Source organism: Felis catus, chromosome A1 (genome assembly GCF_018350175.1).
Source record: "Felis catus isolate Fca126 chromosome A1, F.catus_Fca126_mat1.0, whole genome shotgun sequence".
In the NCBI taxonomy this organism is placed as follows: domain Eukaryota; kingdom Metazoa; phylum Chordata; class Mammalia; order Carnivora; family Felidae; genus Felis; species Felis catus.
In genome coordinates this window covers 227,585,320-227,603,478 of record NC_058368.1, presented here as the reverse complement: position 1 = coordinate 227,603,478, position 18,159 = coordinate 227,585,320, and the positions used below count along the sequence as shown (strand labels likewise).

General features: G+C 45.2%; 1 protein-coding gene across 8 annotated transcripts in view; it reads left to right on the top strand.

Annotated features, from left to right (window-relative positions):
- TRIO (trio Rho guanine nucleotide exchange factor) overlaps positions 1–18,159 on the top strand; it is a 354,620-nt gene that overhangs the window by 250,420 nt on the left and 86,041 nt on the right. For all 8 annotated transcript variants that reach the window (XM_023239465.2, XM_045038713.1, XM_045038715.1 and 5 more), the window contains 6 exons: positions 1,480–1,572; positions 4,248–4,359; positions 6,104–6,294; positions 8,302–8,403; positions 12,360–12,502; positions 13,080–13,179. In XM_023239465.2, the coding sequence (XP_023095233.2) occupies positions 1,480–1,572; positions 4,248–4,359; positions 6,104–6,294; positions 8,302–8,403; positions 12,360–12,502; positions 13,080–13,179 (741 nt within the window). The remainder of the gene's footprint in view (positions 1–1,479; positions 1,573–4,247; positions 4,360–6,103; positions 6,295–8,301; positions 8,404–12,359; positions 12,503–13,079; positions 13,180–18,159) is intronic.

The window sequence follows — 18,159 nt, the reverse complement described above, 5'->3', positions numbered from 1 at the left end:
CCATTGGGTATTCATTCCTCTCTTGTCATTTTTTAATAGTATAATCCTATGATAAGGTATTAAGGGTGTCAACAAAAATAGATTGGTGTTCAGAAATATCAGACATGTATTTCTGAATGTTATTAAAACAAGGTACTAAAAAGACATTATAGTATCTCTCAGATGTTGGGTATGCACGAAATGGGATACTTCTCAACTGTATAAAAGGATAAATTCTTGATACATAAGTAGCATAGATTAATCTCCAAAACATGGGCTGAGAGAAGCTAGATATGAAGGAGTACATTCTGTGTGGTTCCTTTTGTGTGAAATTCTAGAATATGCAAAACTAATCTGGCAATAGTAATCAGAATAGGGGTTGCCTCTTGGTGGTGGTGGGGTGTGGGTGGGGGAATTTGTTAGAAAGGGGCCTGAAGAACTTCCTGTGATGTTGGAAATGTTCTGCACCTTGGTTTGGGAATTGTTTGCAAGTGTGTTGACATTTGTCAGAACTCAGTGACCTGTACTTGAGATCATTATATTCTGTATGAAAAATGTTTTAGGTGTGAAATTATGAATGTGTGTATCGTAATCATTAAATGATAAATTGCACATTTTTGAACAATTGCAAATTGAAGAGAAAGTTTTAAACTACATTCGTGATCAGGAAGGCAGAGGAAGAATTGCTAAGTTTTGAACCTGGGTGGCATGTGAGGGACAAGTCGCTTGGTGGCTGTCCTGCAGCCGGCATTCCATCGGCAGCGACTCACAGGAATCCTGGCACAATGCACGCACGGGTCCCCATGAGCTTAATCGAAGTGACAAGCAGATTGAGAACACAAGAGCGTAGTGGTGTTTGAATCTCATTGGAAGCATAGAATGTGAGGAGATAACCTTTTTTTTGGTGGTGCTGGGGTTTTTTTGAAGATTTTCTGAGAAGAGTGTTAAGAGCCAAAAGATGACGCAAGCACCGCTGGTGGGCGTGGAAAGTCTGAGAGCGCGTGGAGGGAATCCTCCATGGTGTGCGAACTCGTTAGTGAAGGGGAGTCAGGCCAGGGGCGGGGACGTGGTCTTGGCCAAGGCGACGCCAAGGCAAACGCTTAGGAGCTGCGGTGGGAGAGGGTGCGCCCTGTCCCCATCCCCATCCCTAGCTCCTGTCTGGACTGAGTGGCCCCGGGCCGGCCCAGGGGAGTTGGAGGCCAGCGCGAGCCCAGAGCAGAGGTTGTAGGCTTGGCCTAGTTGAGATCTGCACGGGAGAGCCAGCAATGTAGATTGGACGCGCCACCTTCTGGTTCAAAGTGATCACCCGTTCTCATGTTCAGCGTATTAAAAGAACAGTGATTTCTGTTTTTCTTTATACAACAACAGTGATATGTGTATATTCATTTTGGAGGTAAAAAGTGCATTTTTAGTTCTAATTTTAGTTCTAAAGTGCTAATTCAAATGCTATAATTAACATTACAGTAACGTTCATCTCTCTCTATTTTCTTCTTAATTTAGGAAATACAACAGCGGCATGGATTAGCCAATTCCATCTCTTCTTACCTTATTAAGCCGGTTCAGCGAATAACAAAGTATCAGCTTCTTTTAAAAGTATGTATGAAGCATCTTCTGCATGTAAAATTTTGTGAATTGCGCATTACTGTTCTGGCGTTTTTCTGTTTATGTAAAGTACCCTGAATTTTTTAAATAACACCAAGGCATTTAATTTTTTTAATTCATTGCTATTTATTACCCTGATCAGTTTCTCAGTATGGCAGGTAAATGAGAGAATATTCCTTGTTATGCACTGGAGCTTTGCTGAGTCTGGTCCATAACATAAACTGAGGAAGGAAGGCGAGATTGTCAAACCTGGATAACGTGGTATCTGTGTCCCCGTGTGGCTTGCTGGCTGTGGACCACGCTCTTTGCTGTGTACTTTGCAGACTTTAGGTATACCTCATAACACTGCTGGTCTGCAGGTGTAGAAACGAGCCTGTGAGGGTGAGGGCTGTGCCTGGAATCATCGCTGGATCCCTGTTGTCTGGGCTCAGCTCAAGACCCAAATGGGGCTGAAGCCCAGGTAATTTCACCCTCAGGCAGCTTTCTCCCTCTTACGTCTAGTCACATGGCACACACATATTTCTAGAACATGTTGTTCACACAAATCCCGAGTATTTGAGTCAAACTGACCTCTACTTGTTCTTGATTATAAATGATGATAATTAAAGTCATCCTGTAACTATGTATGGTGGCGGATATTAACTAGACTTCCTGTGATCATTAAGCAGTGTATACAAATATCAGATCCTTATGTTGTGCTCTTAAAACTAGCATAATGTTGCATGTCAATTATACCTCAAAAAAAAAAAACCAGCCACATTTATAATTTAATGTCTAGTCTTTTTTTTTTAATTTTTTTTTTCAACGTTTTTTATTTATTTTTGGGACAGAGAGAGACAGAGCATGAACGGGGGAGGGGCAGAGAGAGAGGGAGACACACAATCGGAAACAGGCTCCAGGCTCCGAGCCATCAGCCCAGAGCCTGACACGGGGCTCGAACCCACGGACCGCGAGATCGTGACCTGGCTGAAGTCGGACGCTTAACCGACTGTGCCACCCAGGTGCCCCTGTCTAGTCTTAATTGTAGAACAGTAAAGGAAACTTAGAATTTGTGATGGTTGTCACAGAATGCATTATATAAAAATCAGTGCACATTTTCTTCACTATAAGAATAATAATTTACAACCTCTACCTGATGATGTTTATCCTGCTGTATCCTTGGCTGGAGAATGTTATTAAGCATCAGAACGTACCGACTGTCCACTCCTCTTGCTAACAGTATATTACGCATCTATGTCCCCAGTGCTGGCCTCACACAGCAGTAGGGAGGTGGTATGTAAATTTCCTGGATATAAAAGAAGTTCAGAGATGGAGTAATGAGATCCTGAAACTCTTTGCTGATGAGAAAACTCTAGACACAGAAATGGCTGTATTCTTTTGTGAAAATGGTATCATATGGGATATTTCTATTGGGAAAGCACTCCTGCATTTCTGTATCAGAATCCTATGAAGTGCTTGTATGACCCTCAGCAGAAGTAGGAGGTTGCCCCAAACGTGAACTAGAAGTCAGGAGGTTAAGTCGTTCACATTCACATCAACTCACTGCTTTTTATTTGTGCAAAGGCGGTTTACCTTTTGGTGTCCTCAGCATTTAAGAATCTTGTTTTTAGCATGTGGTTCCACTAAAGACCTCTTCCTCGGTGACCTCACATCTAGTTAATCACTATTAAAATAGGGCTTTAATTTATAAGCCTCACGTTATTCTTCCCGGGGGTTTTAAGGAGAATAATTATAAGCTCTGTTGAGGTCCCCAGTGAATGTTTTTTGACAGTGAAGTTAATTTCTCCATATAGCATTTTTAAGCACTTTTTTTTTTTTTTTTTTGCCAATCTGCTTAGAATAATAGGCAAAAAACATCTGGTCATGAGTAAACATGCTTGTCTGGTGCAAGTTGCTCTAAAACTGTCCACTGTGGGACCAAAGCTGAGTGCAGTGCCCTGTGCCTTTGGTCGGCCACTAGGACACGGAAAGCTGTGATTACTATTACTGACTGATTATAACCATACTGTGGTAAGAAAGAGTCTTGGACCCTGCCAGAATGTGGATTTATTGTCCTTGTTCGCATTCATTTAACAGCAGATGTTCCTCTAAGTAGATCTGAAACGTAATCACACTCGGGCAAGTGTGATTAGATCATTCACGCTTTTCCAAACGTCCTGCACACAGAGGGACAGCATTTAACGTCGACACAGCTGCCGCTCGTGTTCTCGCTCACGGCCTGGGAGCTCCAGGGTAGATGGGGCGTGGCACTAACAGCACCAAGGAGTTCAGATCACACTGGGCTGCCTCGGGAGGCATAGCAGTCCTGGCTGGACTCGGCCATGACCTTCAGATAAAACCAGTAGCTGATATGCTTTACTGTACTAATTGAGTGTTTCTGTTTGTCATTTTTGAGGCTTGGTAGTTGATCTGTACACTGGTTTCATCTTAAACGGTGACTGCATCTGGTTTGCTCTGATCTGAAGAAACATCCTGATTTGAGCAGCACAGACCCCACCATTCGTTGTGTAAAGAGGCAGTAATTCATTTTCTATGCGAATATGTGCCCAGTTGACCACATTCCGCTGTTATCTTGAAAATCGTGGATTTTTCATACTCTTTGCTGCAAAGATCTTGTTGGCAGAGCTTTCGGCGTTTGGCTAGTTGACAGTATTGGTCTTTTACAGGAGCTACTCACTTGCTGTGAGGAAGGAAAAGGGGAGATAAAAGACGGCCTCGAGGTGATGCTTAGTGTGCCAAAGCGGGCCAACGATGCCATGCACCTCAGCATGCTGGAAGGTAATGGGCTCTGCATGTCCCCAGTGTGTCCGTGCACTTCCTCCTGACACTGGTCTAAGTGGATTTCCCATGCCCTGGAAGCCTTGGCTTTGCGCCTCTATGCTTGGGTGGGAGTTAAGAGTTTAGACGTGAGTACCTTCTTTTTGAGAAGAATTGGTTTCATTGCTTCCCTTAAGGATTACGGAAAGTACTTCGACCTCATTAAAAGCATGTCCTTGACCGTTAACTAGAGAACAGCCTGTCTGCACTTGGAACCCCAGTAGCACCTTGTGTCACTTGCCTTAGGCAGTCTGGTCTCCGCGTGGATGGATGGGTAGGAGGGAGGCAAGATCAGTCCCCTGTGATGATAAAAACCCTTCAAAAAACTTGTTGTTTCCCCATATCTGTATCCATTGTATCACTTACGAGAGCTTTGAATGTGGTGGCGTGTAACATAGTGTACAACGTGGTGAAGAGTCAGATAAATAAAAGTTATCGTTACAAGTGAGATTTCCATGGATGCTTGTGTTTAGAAAGGCTCTTTCTGCATTACAGAGCTTAAATCTTACTATCAGTGTACGCAGAATTATTTACGAGAAGTAATCTTGCCCCAGATGCTTTTTTATTGTTTGTCTCCATCATCGCTAGTATCGAGCAAGGGAACTAGTTGGGGCACGGGTGCAGCTGTTTGCAGCAGAGCCCCAAAAATCAGAGGCCAGGAGGCTTTTTCTTTCTCTGATGTGAACCCCTGAGCTGGTGTGCCAGCCCTTCACGGCACCATCGAGGACTCAGGCTCCGCTCACTCTCTCCCCTGCTTAAATGCTGTTCGGTTGGCTTGGTTCAGGATGTGTCAAGACCACGTTACCATTCTGTCCAGCAGAGAGAAAGTGAGGAAAGAGGGAGGGCAAAGAGCAGCTAGAAGGGCCAAAACTAGAAGTTGTACACAGGACTCCCAGCGGCCTCCCAGTGGCCTGAGTTGTCCTAGCTGCCGAGGGGCTGGGAGATAGCATGCTCATCTGAGCGGCCACGGGGCTTCTGTCTGTGGAGGAGAAGGGGAGGCCAGTAGTTGAGAGAGGGCTAGCAGCCCCTGCCGCAGGTATCAAACCACTTTGCCAAGCCCTGGGAGTTGAAAGTCCACACAGCAGGCCCCTTCCACGAAGGGAGGAGCAGGGGGAAACCCACCCCTGTGGCCAGAGTGTGACACACATGAAGAATTCTGCCCTCAAAGAGGGGGAGAACTCCCCAAGGAAGACCAGACCAGAGCCTTGGGGAAAGGCTCGGCCTGTGGCAGAACGTCCAAGAAGGGTGTTCTAGGCTGAGGAGGCAGAGGATCAGGACGCAGGAGGGGGGTGAGTGACGGCCTGGGGAAGGTCTGGGACCATTCTGGACAGGGGAGGAGGTTCATATGATGGAATGCCGTGAGTAAAGGCTGAAGAGAAGTAGGGAGTTCAACCAAATCTCAAATGGTGTGAGTGCCACCCTAAGATCGAATTGAAAGAATAAAGTCATGAAGAATAATTGCCTTATTTTTTTGAACAAGAGCAAATATATGCAAAGTCATGTTTTAGGAAGAATTCTCCTTTGTCAGACTTTGTCAGGTGGGGTCAGTGCTGGGAAACCGGAGTCGGGGGCCCAGATGGGAAACCAATCTGAGATTTAGTTGATGGGCACTGAACAAATGTTGAAATAGTCACATTGCTGTCTTGTGCATCCTTTTTTGTTTTTCTTTCAAATTGAGTGTGCTCCCCTTTCTTTTATGTTGCAGGGTTTGACGAAAATATTGAGTCTCAGGGAGAACTCATCCTGCAGGAATCCTTCCAAGTGTGGGACCCAAAAACCTTAATTCGAAAGGGTCGAGAACGGCATCTCTTCCTTTTTGAAATGTCTTTAGTATTTAGTAAAGAAGTGAAAGATTCCAGTGGGAGAAGCAAGTACCTTTATAAAAGCAAATTGTTTGTAAGTACGGACGTTCAGAATTGTAAATTTTAAGGTAACACACTCGTGACCTTTTTGCAGCTAGAAAAAAATTACTGCTTGTTGCTTTCAGTTTAACCTTCCAAACTCTGCTCCGAGGTGGAACTCTGAAATTGTAAGGTTTTCATCTTCCTCAGGGAAATTTTCCTGCAGTCTCAAGTCCACTAGAGGGAGCGCATGGTTTTAGCTTCGCTGAACTTAGAAAACCTGTTTTTATTCTAAATGCCATAGACTCTTAACATAGGCCGAGAAAACACCTTTTTAGTGAATTTCAATTTATGTCTTGTGTGCCGTAACTAGCTTCATAAATAAATTAATCATATGAGACTTCGATTAAGTAAGTTCTCATATCATTCTAATTAATTTTTCATTCACCAACATTGGCATATACTTAAGCATTCTTCCTGGTGGGCTCGCTGTAGGCTCTTTGTGATGAGGTGGGATTTTTTTTTCCCCCATAAAGATACTAAGTGTGTGAAAATTAAGTAAATTTATGGTTCTTTGCAATAGCAAAGTAGGGTTATTAAAGAAAACGTATATCAGCAAAAATAGTTTTAAAGATCCACAATCCCATCTGTAGTGAGACAGCTTTCCTGGAGTGCTGGGTCAATACTGTGTTACATTTGAATTCTTTTTTAACTTGTGAGTGTGCTTTCTGGCAAAAGAACATACCTGATGCCTCTTTTTCACAAGGAGCAAAGCCCAAGGAGTCTCTCTGTAAACCACACATTGACTCTAAGGATGGTCTCAGGCCGTATCACCCACTGGATCTGCCGTATTTCCATGTTCCCTCAGTGGGACTATCTCAGGGGCTGTTGACACAGAACTGCTGGGCAGGGCCAGGTTGGCGGAGGATGGGACAAAGGATGGAGCAGAGCTAATTGAAAATCACCACCATAGAAAGAATAGAAAATGCAGTAGAGTTTGGTGTCTTCTTTACACAAGATGTGGTGGGTCACTTACAAATATCGGCAGATACTTGAACAGTGTCCACATTACACATTTTTATGGCATCCATAGATTAATCAAGTTCCCAAAGTAATAAAATACTACCAATGTAGAAATCGTCTTAATAATAATCTGGGATTTGCAAGTTCAAACTAATGATTTTCATACCATTTTCCTTGGCTTATGTCCTGTTTGAGATTGTCTTCTGGCTCACAGCCCACCTTACATCATTTTAGATCATATTCTAACTGGAAGGAAGACCAGCAACATTGCTGGCTAGTAATTTCACTATGCTGACTTTAATCTGTCCTCAGAGACGAAGCTAGTCTGTTTTAGAAGCTGATACATCTTCATTTAATTTATCTTTTAAAAGTTAAGGTTCCCTCCGAGGCCACAGTTATGAATCACTTCCTTTGCTGGAGGGAGGAGAATGCACCAGGGGTGAACTTGATTGTGGGGGAGGGACTGAAGATGCTGACCTTCACCTACGCTCTTCCATGTGCTCACAGCACAGCGGCATGTGTCACAGAGAGACATTTTGTCTCTTGGCCCTTAAACTTGTTGGTGCAACACTAAAGGTTAATGCTTTTGACAAACAAATTGGGAAATAACCGTGAAGACATCTCCGCCTTCTGCGAAGCCACTTCATTCATGCCGAAAACGCATGGCAGGCTCCTCTGCAACTAGGACAGATTCATTTCGTTGTTTACAGGTTGCCAATAGTCAGCTCCTGATTTTCCAGATAACACGATCTTTAGATATTTTGGTTTCCATCCTCCGTATGTGCCGGTTGACCTACACCAGGATCCCCAGCAGTGGTGCTCAGAGCAAGTGAAAGGGCTGCGACCAATCACGTGTGGCCTGAGAACAAAATTTCCTCGTTTTAACTAAAGATCCAAGGATTACCTGTCAATGGAAACAGACTGTGGTGTTATAACCTAACGTGACCACAAGTCCCCCAAAACCGTTTTCTTGGTCTTTGTTCTGTGTCCTGCCGGAATTGTTTCTGTCCTCTAACTTTTTAATTACGTTTGTATCCAGACCTCAGAGCTGGGTGTCACAGAGCACGTGGAAGGAGACCCTTGCAAGTTTGCGCTGTGGGTGGGGAGGACGCCAGCCTCAGACAATAAAATCGTCCTTAAGGTACGTCTGTGAGGCTCAGAAATGTGCAGTGTGACAAATTTATGGAGGCTGTGTGTGCTTTTTCTTCCTGTTGTTGAAACATTGGTTTTCATATCATTTTATTTGTTCTTTTTGTGTTCTGTTGGGATCGGTGATTACCACAAAAAGAATAGTAGAATAAGTTCAGTTTGGTGTCATGGGGTGAAACGCCTTGAGCTAAACTTTCGCTTGCCTACCAAGGGTCAAATGGAGAAGGACGTTTTTAAGCTTCTCCCATTCTTGCCGTCTGCAGAAGGGTGAGTGAGTTCTGCAAGAGATGCAGGACGTTGAGATACAAGAGGAAGGAGATGCAGGTCAGCAGGTCCCATTGCACACTTCACTTACTTTCCAAAGGGAAACCGGCACCTGATGAACTTGTGAAGGCCTTGGGCAGTTTCAAGGCTGAACATGCCAAGAGTCTTCATGGGGTCTCAGGCTCTTTGCTTTCTAAATAGGGAGAAGAGAAAAAGGGGGATAATGATCAGTTACAGGGGTCAATAATGTTAGGATTTAAAGCATTCAAAAACATTAAGGGTGCTTTGTGTGTGTGTGTGTGTGTGTGTGTGTGTGTGTGTATTTGGTGGGGGAGGAAAATAAAATATGTTTGGATATTTTATTTGAACTCTGCTTTAAGCATACTAGCCTCTCCTAGGAAAGGCACAGGGCTCTAAGGGTATCTTGTGTACTTCCCTCTTTCTGTGTTTGAGAAAATACAGATGGAACGGTCTATCTGGAAAAACCATGGCGATTTCGGAATGTTTTGTGAAAGACGTTGCTGAAGATTTGTAGAATATTGGGAGATGAGCCAAAAGCTTAATAGGACTCTGGTGTGTGAATTGGCATGCCAGTGATCCCGTCTCGTACATTCCTTTTAATCTCTCAACAGTATTTCCAGCAACTATGAGTTACTCATCGATACCTCGCTCTTACAGAATTTGTACTTTGGTGAAAGTATTGTGTTTCTAAGGCCTTTATTCCCATGGAAATGATGGATTGTTTTGCAGTGAATATATGATTACCAACCCAGTGTGTTCTTGTTAGTATTGGCGTAAAGCCCTATAAAGCATAAATTGCACTGATAGCTAAATATTAGATAACTTTCCTAAGGCATACAATTTTAAAGTATACTCAAAACCACAAAACTTCCAACTCATAGGAAGCATCTCTCCAGATTAGCTATAGTGATAGATATCAAAAGGTGCATCTAAGAGATAGTGCCAGATGTTTGAGCCAGACAGGGACTACTTTCATATAGGACATAATAAAACACTCATGATGCAATTCAAGAATAAGATTTCCTTTAGGCTTTATCAGATGAGAGTCTTTTACGGAATTTTGGGTAATATTTTTCTGCTTTCCAAGGAAAGGCTAAAGAAAATGATGTCCTCATTCATTTTAGAGATTGCTCTGTGGTGATGGAGATGGAAACCGAGGCGGTGATGGAGGAGATGGAGGTGGTGGTGGTGGTGGAGCTGGAAGTGGTGGAGGCAGAGGAGGGGAGGCCTTGGAGGGGGAGGGGGAGGGGGAGGAGGTGGAGATGGAGGTGAAGGTGGTGATAGAAGTGGTGGAGGTGGAGACGGAGGTGGTGATGGAGACAGAGATCATATTGGAAGTGATAGAAGTTGTGGTGGAAATGGAGGCGGTGGTGATGGAGGTGATGGCAGAGATCACGGTGGAGGTGGAGATGCCAGCAAAGATGGGGGTGATGGTGGGGGTGGTGGCGGAGGAGGAGACGGCGGTGATGGAGGTGGTGGTGATGGAGATGACGGTGGTGGTGGAGATGCCAGCAAAGATGGGGATGATGGTGGGAGTGGTGGTGGAGGAGGCGGTGGTGGAAGTGGAGGAGGTGGTTGACATGGAGGCGGTTGTGATGGAGATGGTGGTGGTGGTGGTGGTGATGGAGGTGGAGGGGGGAGCAGAGGTGGTGGTGGAGGAGACGGCTGAGCTGGAGGAGGAGGTGATAGTGGTGGCAGGGGTGCTGGTAGTTGTAACTCAAAACGTTGGTCTTTTTTACGTTGTACCCTGGAAAGGAGAGTCTTATTTCTAAATCCTTCCTGAAACAGATGAAAACTACCAAGAGTCTGCATCAGATTGTTCCCATCTCTCAGACCAGTGGGACCTTTTACTTAGTACTTTAGCTGGCTTGCCTTTCTGTTACAATTTCTCAAAACCTGGCACCTTTTTTCCTTGTTTAATTTCTTTAAGGTCAGGAGAATTCCTCTCCATAAATGTAATGATCACCTCACTGTTAAATCATGAGAATCCCATTTATTTGTGAACCGTAGTAATAGTTTCCCTCAGTTGTCTGTAAACTCTGCCAAATGTTCTTTCTCAGATGCTTCTCTTTGCTTAACCTGAATGTTTGCATCAGGCATTTAAATGCCAGTAGATCTGTAGTTTTCAGAGTTGTCTACCCTGAGACACTTTGGTTTCCTGCACAGGCTCCCGTAGTCCCTGATCGCCCTGCCTCTGGCCCCAGAAGCACTTAGGTTACTGCCTTCCAGTCTCAGGTCTGGGAATGGGAGCAAGAGGCTCCTTTTTGCCCCCCCCCCCCCCGCCTCCCTGCATTTAGTCCCCTGTTCCTAGCCCTCAGCGACTTTAAAGACACATCCTCCAGTGAAAACATTTTATTTAGAAAAAAGAGTCTCAATTTTAATTTCCTTTCCCAACATGGGCTCCGACTTGCTGTTTTTGAAGACAAGGTGCACCATGAGAAAGCACTTGGCCCCTCTCCGCCAGGGGCTCAGCTGCAACCCCTCTGACAACTGTTTCGGTCATTTACAAGGACTTATGCTTATGTCATAGGAAGTTGATGTTTCTTACAAGGAAATGAAAAACTGTTACTAAGGCCCAGAACGTGCAAAAAGAAAAAAAAGAAAAAAAAAACCTCCTTTGAGGCAAAGTAAAAGAAAAAAGTGTGGGCAAAGTGATGCCATATGTGTTCATTCCACACATACTGAGTATCCACTGTGTGTCCTGTTTGGAGCACGTTTTCAGAAGTTGTATTGGAACCAGGGTAAATCCACCGTCTGTAATTGGCAGTAAGGAAACTGGTCCAACCGGAAGCAGGTGAAGGCGGAAGTCGGGAGGATGGGCTGTGTCATCGCATGGATGGCATCCACCCCGTGCCAGCCCGAGAATCCCGGCTGCTTCAGCTACTCGCAGTGTCCCATGGGGCACATTTCTGATGTGTCCATGCCATGGTTCCCCCCCTTACAACACGAGGATTGGGGGGGGGGGAGCCGGTGACCCCGCAGAGCAGTGGGAGCGAACGCGGGTGCAGGTGGGGACACGGTGGCCTCTGCAGCTGCTGTCCCATGAGTACAGTGAATGAGGCAGCAAGATGGGTGGGCATTAGTGAGGGCCACGAACCGCCAACCGCTAGCCTTTGTCTGAATAGCTTCCAAGACACTTTGGTTTGGGACTGGCTGCGTTTTCATGTTTACCCACAGCTGCTTAAAAGGTTGTTGTTGTTGTTTTAACATTTATTCAGTTTTGAGAGACAGAGACAGAGTGCAAGCTGGGGAGGGGCAGAGAGAGAGGAAGCCACAGAATCTGAAGCAGACTCTAGGCTCTGAGCTGTCAGCACAGAGCCCGACACGGGGCTTGAACCCACGAACTGTGAGATCATGACCTGAGCCAAAGTCGGACACTTAACCGACTGTGCCACCCAGGTGCCCCTTAAAAGGTTTGGGGACTGGGGAATTGCTGATTATGAAAATAATTCTGGAGTAACGTATGTGCTATAAAATGAAAATGGTTTTGATGAAAAAATACTCAAAATGGCAAATTAAACATGGGATGCAGTTGCTTTTCTGCTGAAAAGTTATTTTTGAGATGGGGAAACTCAGGGAATGTGGGAGACGTGAGTGTGGTTAGAGCAGGTTCTGGAAGGGGGACGCCTTCTGTGTCCTGATGGACTCTCACACCTTGTTAAGGCTTCCAGCATAGAAAACAAGCAGGACTGGATAAAGCACATCCGCGAAGTGATACAGGAAAGGACGATTCACCTGAAAGGGGCCCTGAAGGAGCCCATTCACATCCCCAAGACGGCACCGGCCACAAGACAGAAGGGAAGGAGGTAAGTGCTGGGGGCCTCTCGGTAAGTTTGTTTATTTAATAGGAAGAGAACAAGGCAGTGTTAACTTACTGTTTTTCACAGATTGTTTTTCTTAAATATCTTGAGGAATATTTTTTTTAAACACACTGTATGTATAACATCATCCTTAGTAATGAAATTGCTTTGTCACGATGAGAACCTCCCTTCGGCCTAAAGAAAATGAAGGGCTGGGTACAAATCCCTGTCTGTTCCCCTTTCCCACCGCAAGTGTGAATCTGGACACACATGTAGGTCGTGCGTGTGACCAGGACCGGCTGTACTGTCACTTCGCTGTTTGCGTTTCTCATTTCTGAGGCAGAAGTACCACACCTGTGTTTTACCGTTGTGCGAATTAAGCAGGGGGCACACGTCCGCCACTCATCCCGGCGCGCAGCCGAGAGGGGTCGGTCACCGCTCACGCGATGCTGGTGGCAGCAGTCACGCAGATGGATTCGTGCCTCTCTGAGCAAATCTGTCTCTCCAGCCACTCATAGACGCTCTGCACCAGTCTTGACCAACCCCGCAGTGTCAGGAATGAAAAGTGTGTTTGCTTCTTCAGGGACGGAGAGGATCTGGATAGCCAGGGCGATGGGAGCAGCCAGCCTGACACCATTTCAATTGCCTCACGGACGTCTCAGAACACACTGGACAGCGATAAGGTAAGCTGTAACAGCACTTTCTTGGGTGAATGTAGCTAGTCTTGGCTCTGATAGGAAGCAGCCTGTTTCTGTCTATAAGTGACAGTTTGTCACCAGTCCTTTCAAACAGTCACTGTGTGCTAAGTGGTGCCAGGCACAGAAGCAGGAGCAAAAAGTTGGGGATGTCAGGGGTCAAGTCTGAGGATTCAGGAAGAAATTGCCTGCCCTGCCCAGTGCCATCACCTGGTTTTCTGTCAGGTGTTCTAGGGCAGAGTGTTTAAGCTTGTCAATTTTACATAAGCAGAAGAACCTGTCACTTTAAGTTAAATGCTACTCCAAGCCCTGAGGGTGAAAGCGGATCTGCTCCGATTGAAGCAGGAGCCCTGGCATCCTCAGGGCGGCACAGCGGAATGCAGGGAGTGCGCCCCGAACCAGCCTGCACCTGAGCTGACCGCCAGGCACACAGATCTGATCGTTGTCGGAAAATACGCATGTAGCCGTGCCTTCTACGGAAGGGGTGCGGTGTGGAGAATCCCGTGATCTGTCCTGATGGAATCCCAAAGCCAACAAAATACATCGACAGGAGACTTTGGAATCCAGGCTTCCATCACGCACAGATACACAGAGTCCTCCGTAAAATGAGTTGGGGGACAGTCACATCAACTAAGTCTTCCATTCCCGCTGAGATGAGCACGTGTTCTATTTCTAAACTGCTAGACCAAATTCTTTAAAAAGGTTATTTGACCGTAAATAGGGGTTTTATTTAACTTGCCACATTGAGGATTCCTGTGTTCCTGCAGCACAGCCCCTCATTTGTAGCCCGGAAGTGTCTCGCCCTCAGCGTCATTTGGAAGGGGCTGCTGACAGAGGAGCGGGCCCAGTGTCTGGGCCCAGATGGTGGGCTTTTCCCACTCGGTCTTGCAGAGGATTCATGGTGTGTGATGCGGTTGGCAGGAGGGCAGTGAGCAGGTTGGAAAGCATTGCTCTTTTACAGCGATTTCGTTTCCCAGATCCTTCTGCTTTGAGTCATTTGTTGTTTCTGTTCTGCTTTTTGAGTTTGCTAAATAGGAAGTCCTAGAACTCTGAATGGTTAGAGTAACAGGACGGGAGAATAAACACGGCATCTCGTTTTTGTTTTGTTCAGAGCCCGGTGGTCGGTATGTCTTGCCAGGGGTAATAATGGGGAATAAGATGAATGACACATCAGGCGTTCGGTGCGGAGCAGCCGTTTCTCCTGCGGCCCCACCCCATGGCCATTTAGTTAAGAGAATAAAGTTCGAATTTGGAAACATTTCGTTAGAGTAATTCTGGTTCTTTTCTTTAAAAAAAAAAAAAAAATCGAGGTGACAGAGTTATCAAAATCGCCCGTTTATACAAGACCTCCACCTAAAAGCGGTGTTGGAAGTAATAGGAGCTCAGGTTGGGGCGCGGCCACCTTCACTCAGACCACTTCACGGACTTGCTTGGGTCAAGCGTCCCCACGGCAGCTGTGCGCCCAGCAGCCCCCAATTCTCATTCTCACCGGATGTGCTCTGCTGGGTCTGGTCTGGGTTTACTCTAGAAATGAGTTTTAAAGTTTACTTGTTAGAAATGAAATATTTGATTTCTTATAAACTTTATTTAAATCCAAGTTAGTTAACATACAGTGTCATAATGGTTTCAGGAGTAGAATTCAGTGATTCATCACTTACATATAGCACCTAGTGCTCATCCTAACAAGTGCCCTCCTTAAAGCCCATCACCCATCTAGCCCATCCCCCACCCACCACAGTTCTCTGTATTTAAGAGTTTCTTACGGTTTGCTTCCCCTGTTTTTATCTTATTTTTTCTTCCCTTCCTCTATGTTCATCTGTTTTGTTTCTTAAATTCCACACATGAGTGAAATCATATGGTATTTGAGTGAAATTGCCAAAGAGATAAATAAATGTAAAAGATTTTGCCTTTTGGAAGGTGTGCTAAGACTTTTCTAGAGGTTGGTCCAAAAAGAAGGGGCAAGTGTCTTTTTAGGCGGCATATGGTAATTGGGTGGTTGGCGGTGGTGGTGTGGAAATGCCCCCGGGGTCTGGTAAGGTACTCTGACTCTCCCGTTCCCACTCTGAGATGGCAAGCGCCCACTCCTGGCTCCTGGTCCCCTGATGTGCGGCTGACTGCAGTTCACAAAAATAAGGCTGTGTCCTGTAGTTAGGAACCGTGTAACTGCTTGTGCTTTGGATCCATTGTAGTATAATAGGCTTATGTGAAGTTGGACTCAGGCCTGCGCAACTACTATAGAAAAATGAGGCTTTATCCTAAGGCTGTTGCTATTAAGACAGCAAATTCTGTTTGTACCCAATGAGAGAGGAGGAATGAATCACTACCAGAAAAGTACAGGTTTGTAGGAATTAATCATTTCACCCTGGGAGTCTGGTGGGATGCTAGGGTCTTTAGAGAACTGCCTGTTACATATTCTGTGGAGGTAATTCACCAGTTTCTGCCTACCTGCTCCACTGCATTGTCTCTAAACTTTGTTGTGTGGCCCAGAAACCCCTAAGGACCACTTCTGCAAGTACTGCCATGCCCCTGCACCTGGGCTTTGCAGAGGCTCTCCCTGGCTCTTCTGGTGGAGCCGTGACCACAGCCTCCCATGATTCCTAACCGTCTGGAAGTAATGACACTCCAAAACTCATTTTTTAAGTGGACATGGCATGTATTTCCTCTAATATTCCTCACTGAGACCATAGGTCCTTCGTAGGTTCAAAAGTACAAAAAAGGAGTGAGCTATCTTCCTAAGATTGTAGAGAAATGCAGCAAGTTACTTTCCTCAGTTCTTGGGGTGTGCACTTGGGATGAGAATAAATAGCATGTCAGATATTATAATGATAAGTCAAAATCTGGAGTCTGGAGAGGACATTCCCATTGGATCTTACAAAGAAGAGATGTGTTTGCTACCACATGAATGCTGGCTTTTGTGTGTTCTCTGCTTCCAAAACATTTTCTTGCAGCCATCTCCCTTTTTGTTCTAGTAGATATTTCAGGGTCGTAGATGATTCAGGAAAACACATTTTGAATATTAGGAAACTACCTGCTTTTTTGAGTCAGCTTGTAAAATGCAGTTTCACTGAACTAGGCTTAACCAGAAAACCCCTTTCCCTACAATGGCAGTAACTTTTCATGTCTCAAGGTTCTTTTCCACTCTGCAGAAAGTTTAAATAGCCTCAAGTTTAAACAGCCTCTGATGATATAGGCAGATAGATCTGGTGAGGGAAATTACTTAACCATATTCTGCCTGTTTGACTTAATTTATGATGTCTGCTGTGAGTTAGTTGTTATTATGGACTTTGGTCCATTTCAGAAACTGGGTGGGGGGATGTTTTTGACTCGGCCTCTTGGAGACTTCTTAAGGGAAGGTTATCTGCCCAGCGCTGCAGTCATTCTCAGATGAGGCACAGGATGTTTCTGGAAGGGTCTGTTAAGGAGCGGCTCCTGGAGACGCCCTCTTTCCAGGGAGCACTGTTCACAGAGCTTGAGTAGACAGGTCACAGATACAAACCACATGCCCCATGAGCACATTTCTTTCCTTGAAAACATCAGTTTTAAAATATGGCATCTCTTTGTTCCAAAAGTAAGTTTAGCAGTGATTCTTGCCCATATTCGTGGTGCTTAATGCTGATGAAATGATCTTATGAAAACATAATTTGGATTCCAAAGAAATCAAGATTCTTACTCTTGCCAGATTCTTATCTCATTTGTCCTGCGTTTGTCTCCCTGAGGTAGGGAAGAGAATGCTGAGCCAGGCTTCAGGACATCGAGGAGATGGGGGAGGGTTGGATGGCCCTCACAGGGCCACCCAGCAGTGGAAAGCGAAAGCCAGAAACAAAATGTGGATTTAATTACCTGTTGGTGCCTAGGCGTTACTATTTCACATTAGGGCTGGATATGGAGGTAGATGTTTTTAGTGTATTGAAAAAGCATTTTTAACCTTTTTTCTTCCTATTTGCCTTATTAGTCTGTGGTTTATTTCATATAACAAATATTTATAGTATAAGGAAAGTAGAAAATACGGGAATGAAATATAGGCTACTCTAGAACAAAGCATCTTGAGGTCAAGATGAATCCCCAAGGCAAGAGGAAGTTGCCTCTGGAAAGGCTGACCCAAGCCTTCGGGGGCCAGTGAGAGCTTTCTTTTACATCTAAGGTAATGCAGTTCTTATTTTTAATAAATGAGAAATTCATTTGAGACTGATACTTGGCATGAACTACCCTAAGCTTATAATATTAATATATGAATCCACGTATTTAAAAAAAACAACAAATGGTTTTAGTTACTCTTATTGAAGCACATATATAGCATTGGGTTGGGGATATGAGATTCTATGTAGTTTAAAAAGTCAACCAACTTTCTCTATGAAGCAACATTCTAACAGTTGGAACTTGGGTGGATTTATGTAAATTGCAGTATACATTTTTAAAACTGTGGCTGAATGCACAGTTTTGAGAAAGGGAACTTGTGTTTAGCCTACTCAGGAAATGCCACACACTTCCTTCCAGCCCCTGTCCCTTGTGTCCCTTGCGTACGTGGCACAGAGCAGCGTCCCTGGCACAGAGCAGCGTGGCCAGGAGTGAGGTGAGCCCCGGTCCGGAGCTCCAGCCGCTTCCCCTGGCTGAAGGTGCCAGAAGCTTTGCTCAGAGGAGGTCCTCTGCTGGCCTCGCCAGAGCCCCGAGCCTCCCAGGACCTTATGTAGGTTTTCCCCTGTGTGGGCATGAAATCGAGTCATTTTATTCAGAAGCCTTTCTTCAGGACGGCACATGCTTTTCGTCCCCGCAGACAGGACACTCTGGCTTCAGAGTTGTGACAAAGTAGTTACTCAGAGTACTGAACATCAAAACGGCAGGTGGTTAAGAACAAGGAAGAGCTCGCCAGCCAGATCTCTGGGCTCTGCTTCTCCGCAGCCTTCAGCAGTTACCTCGCCTCTCTGTGCCTCAGTTTCCTCATCTCTAATTGGGGGACGGTGCCATCACCTC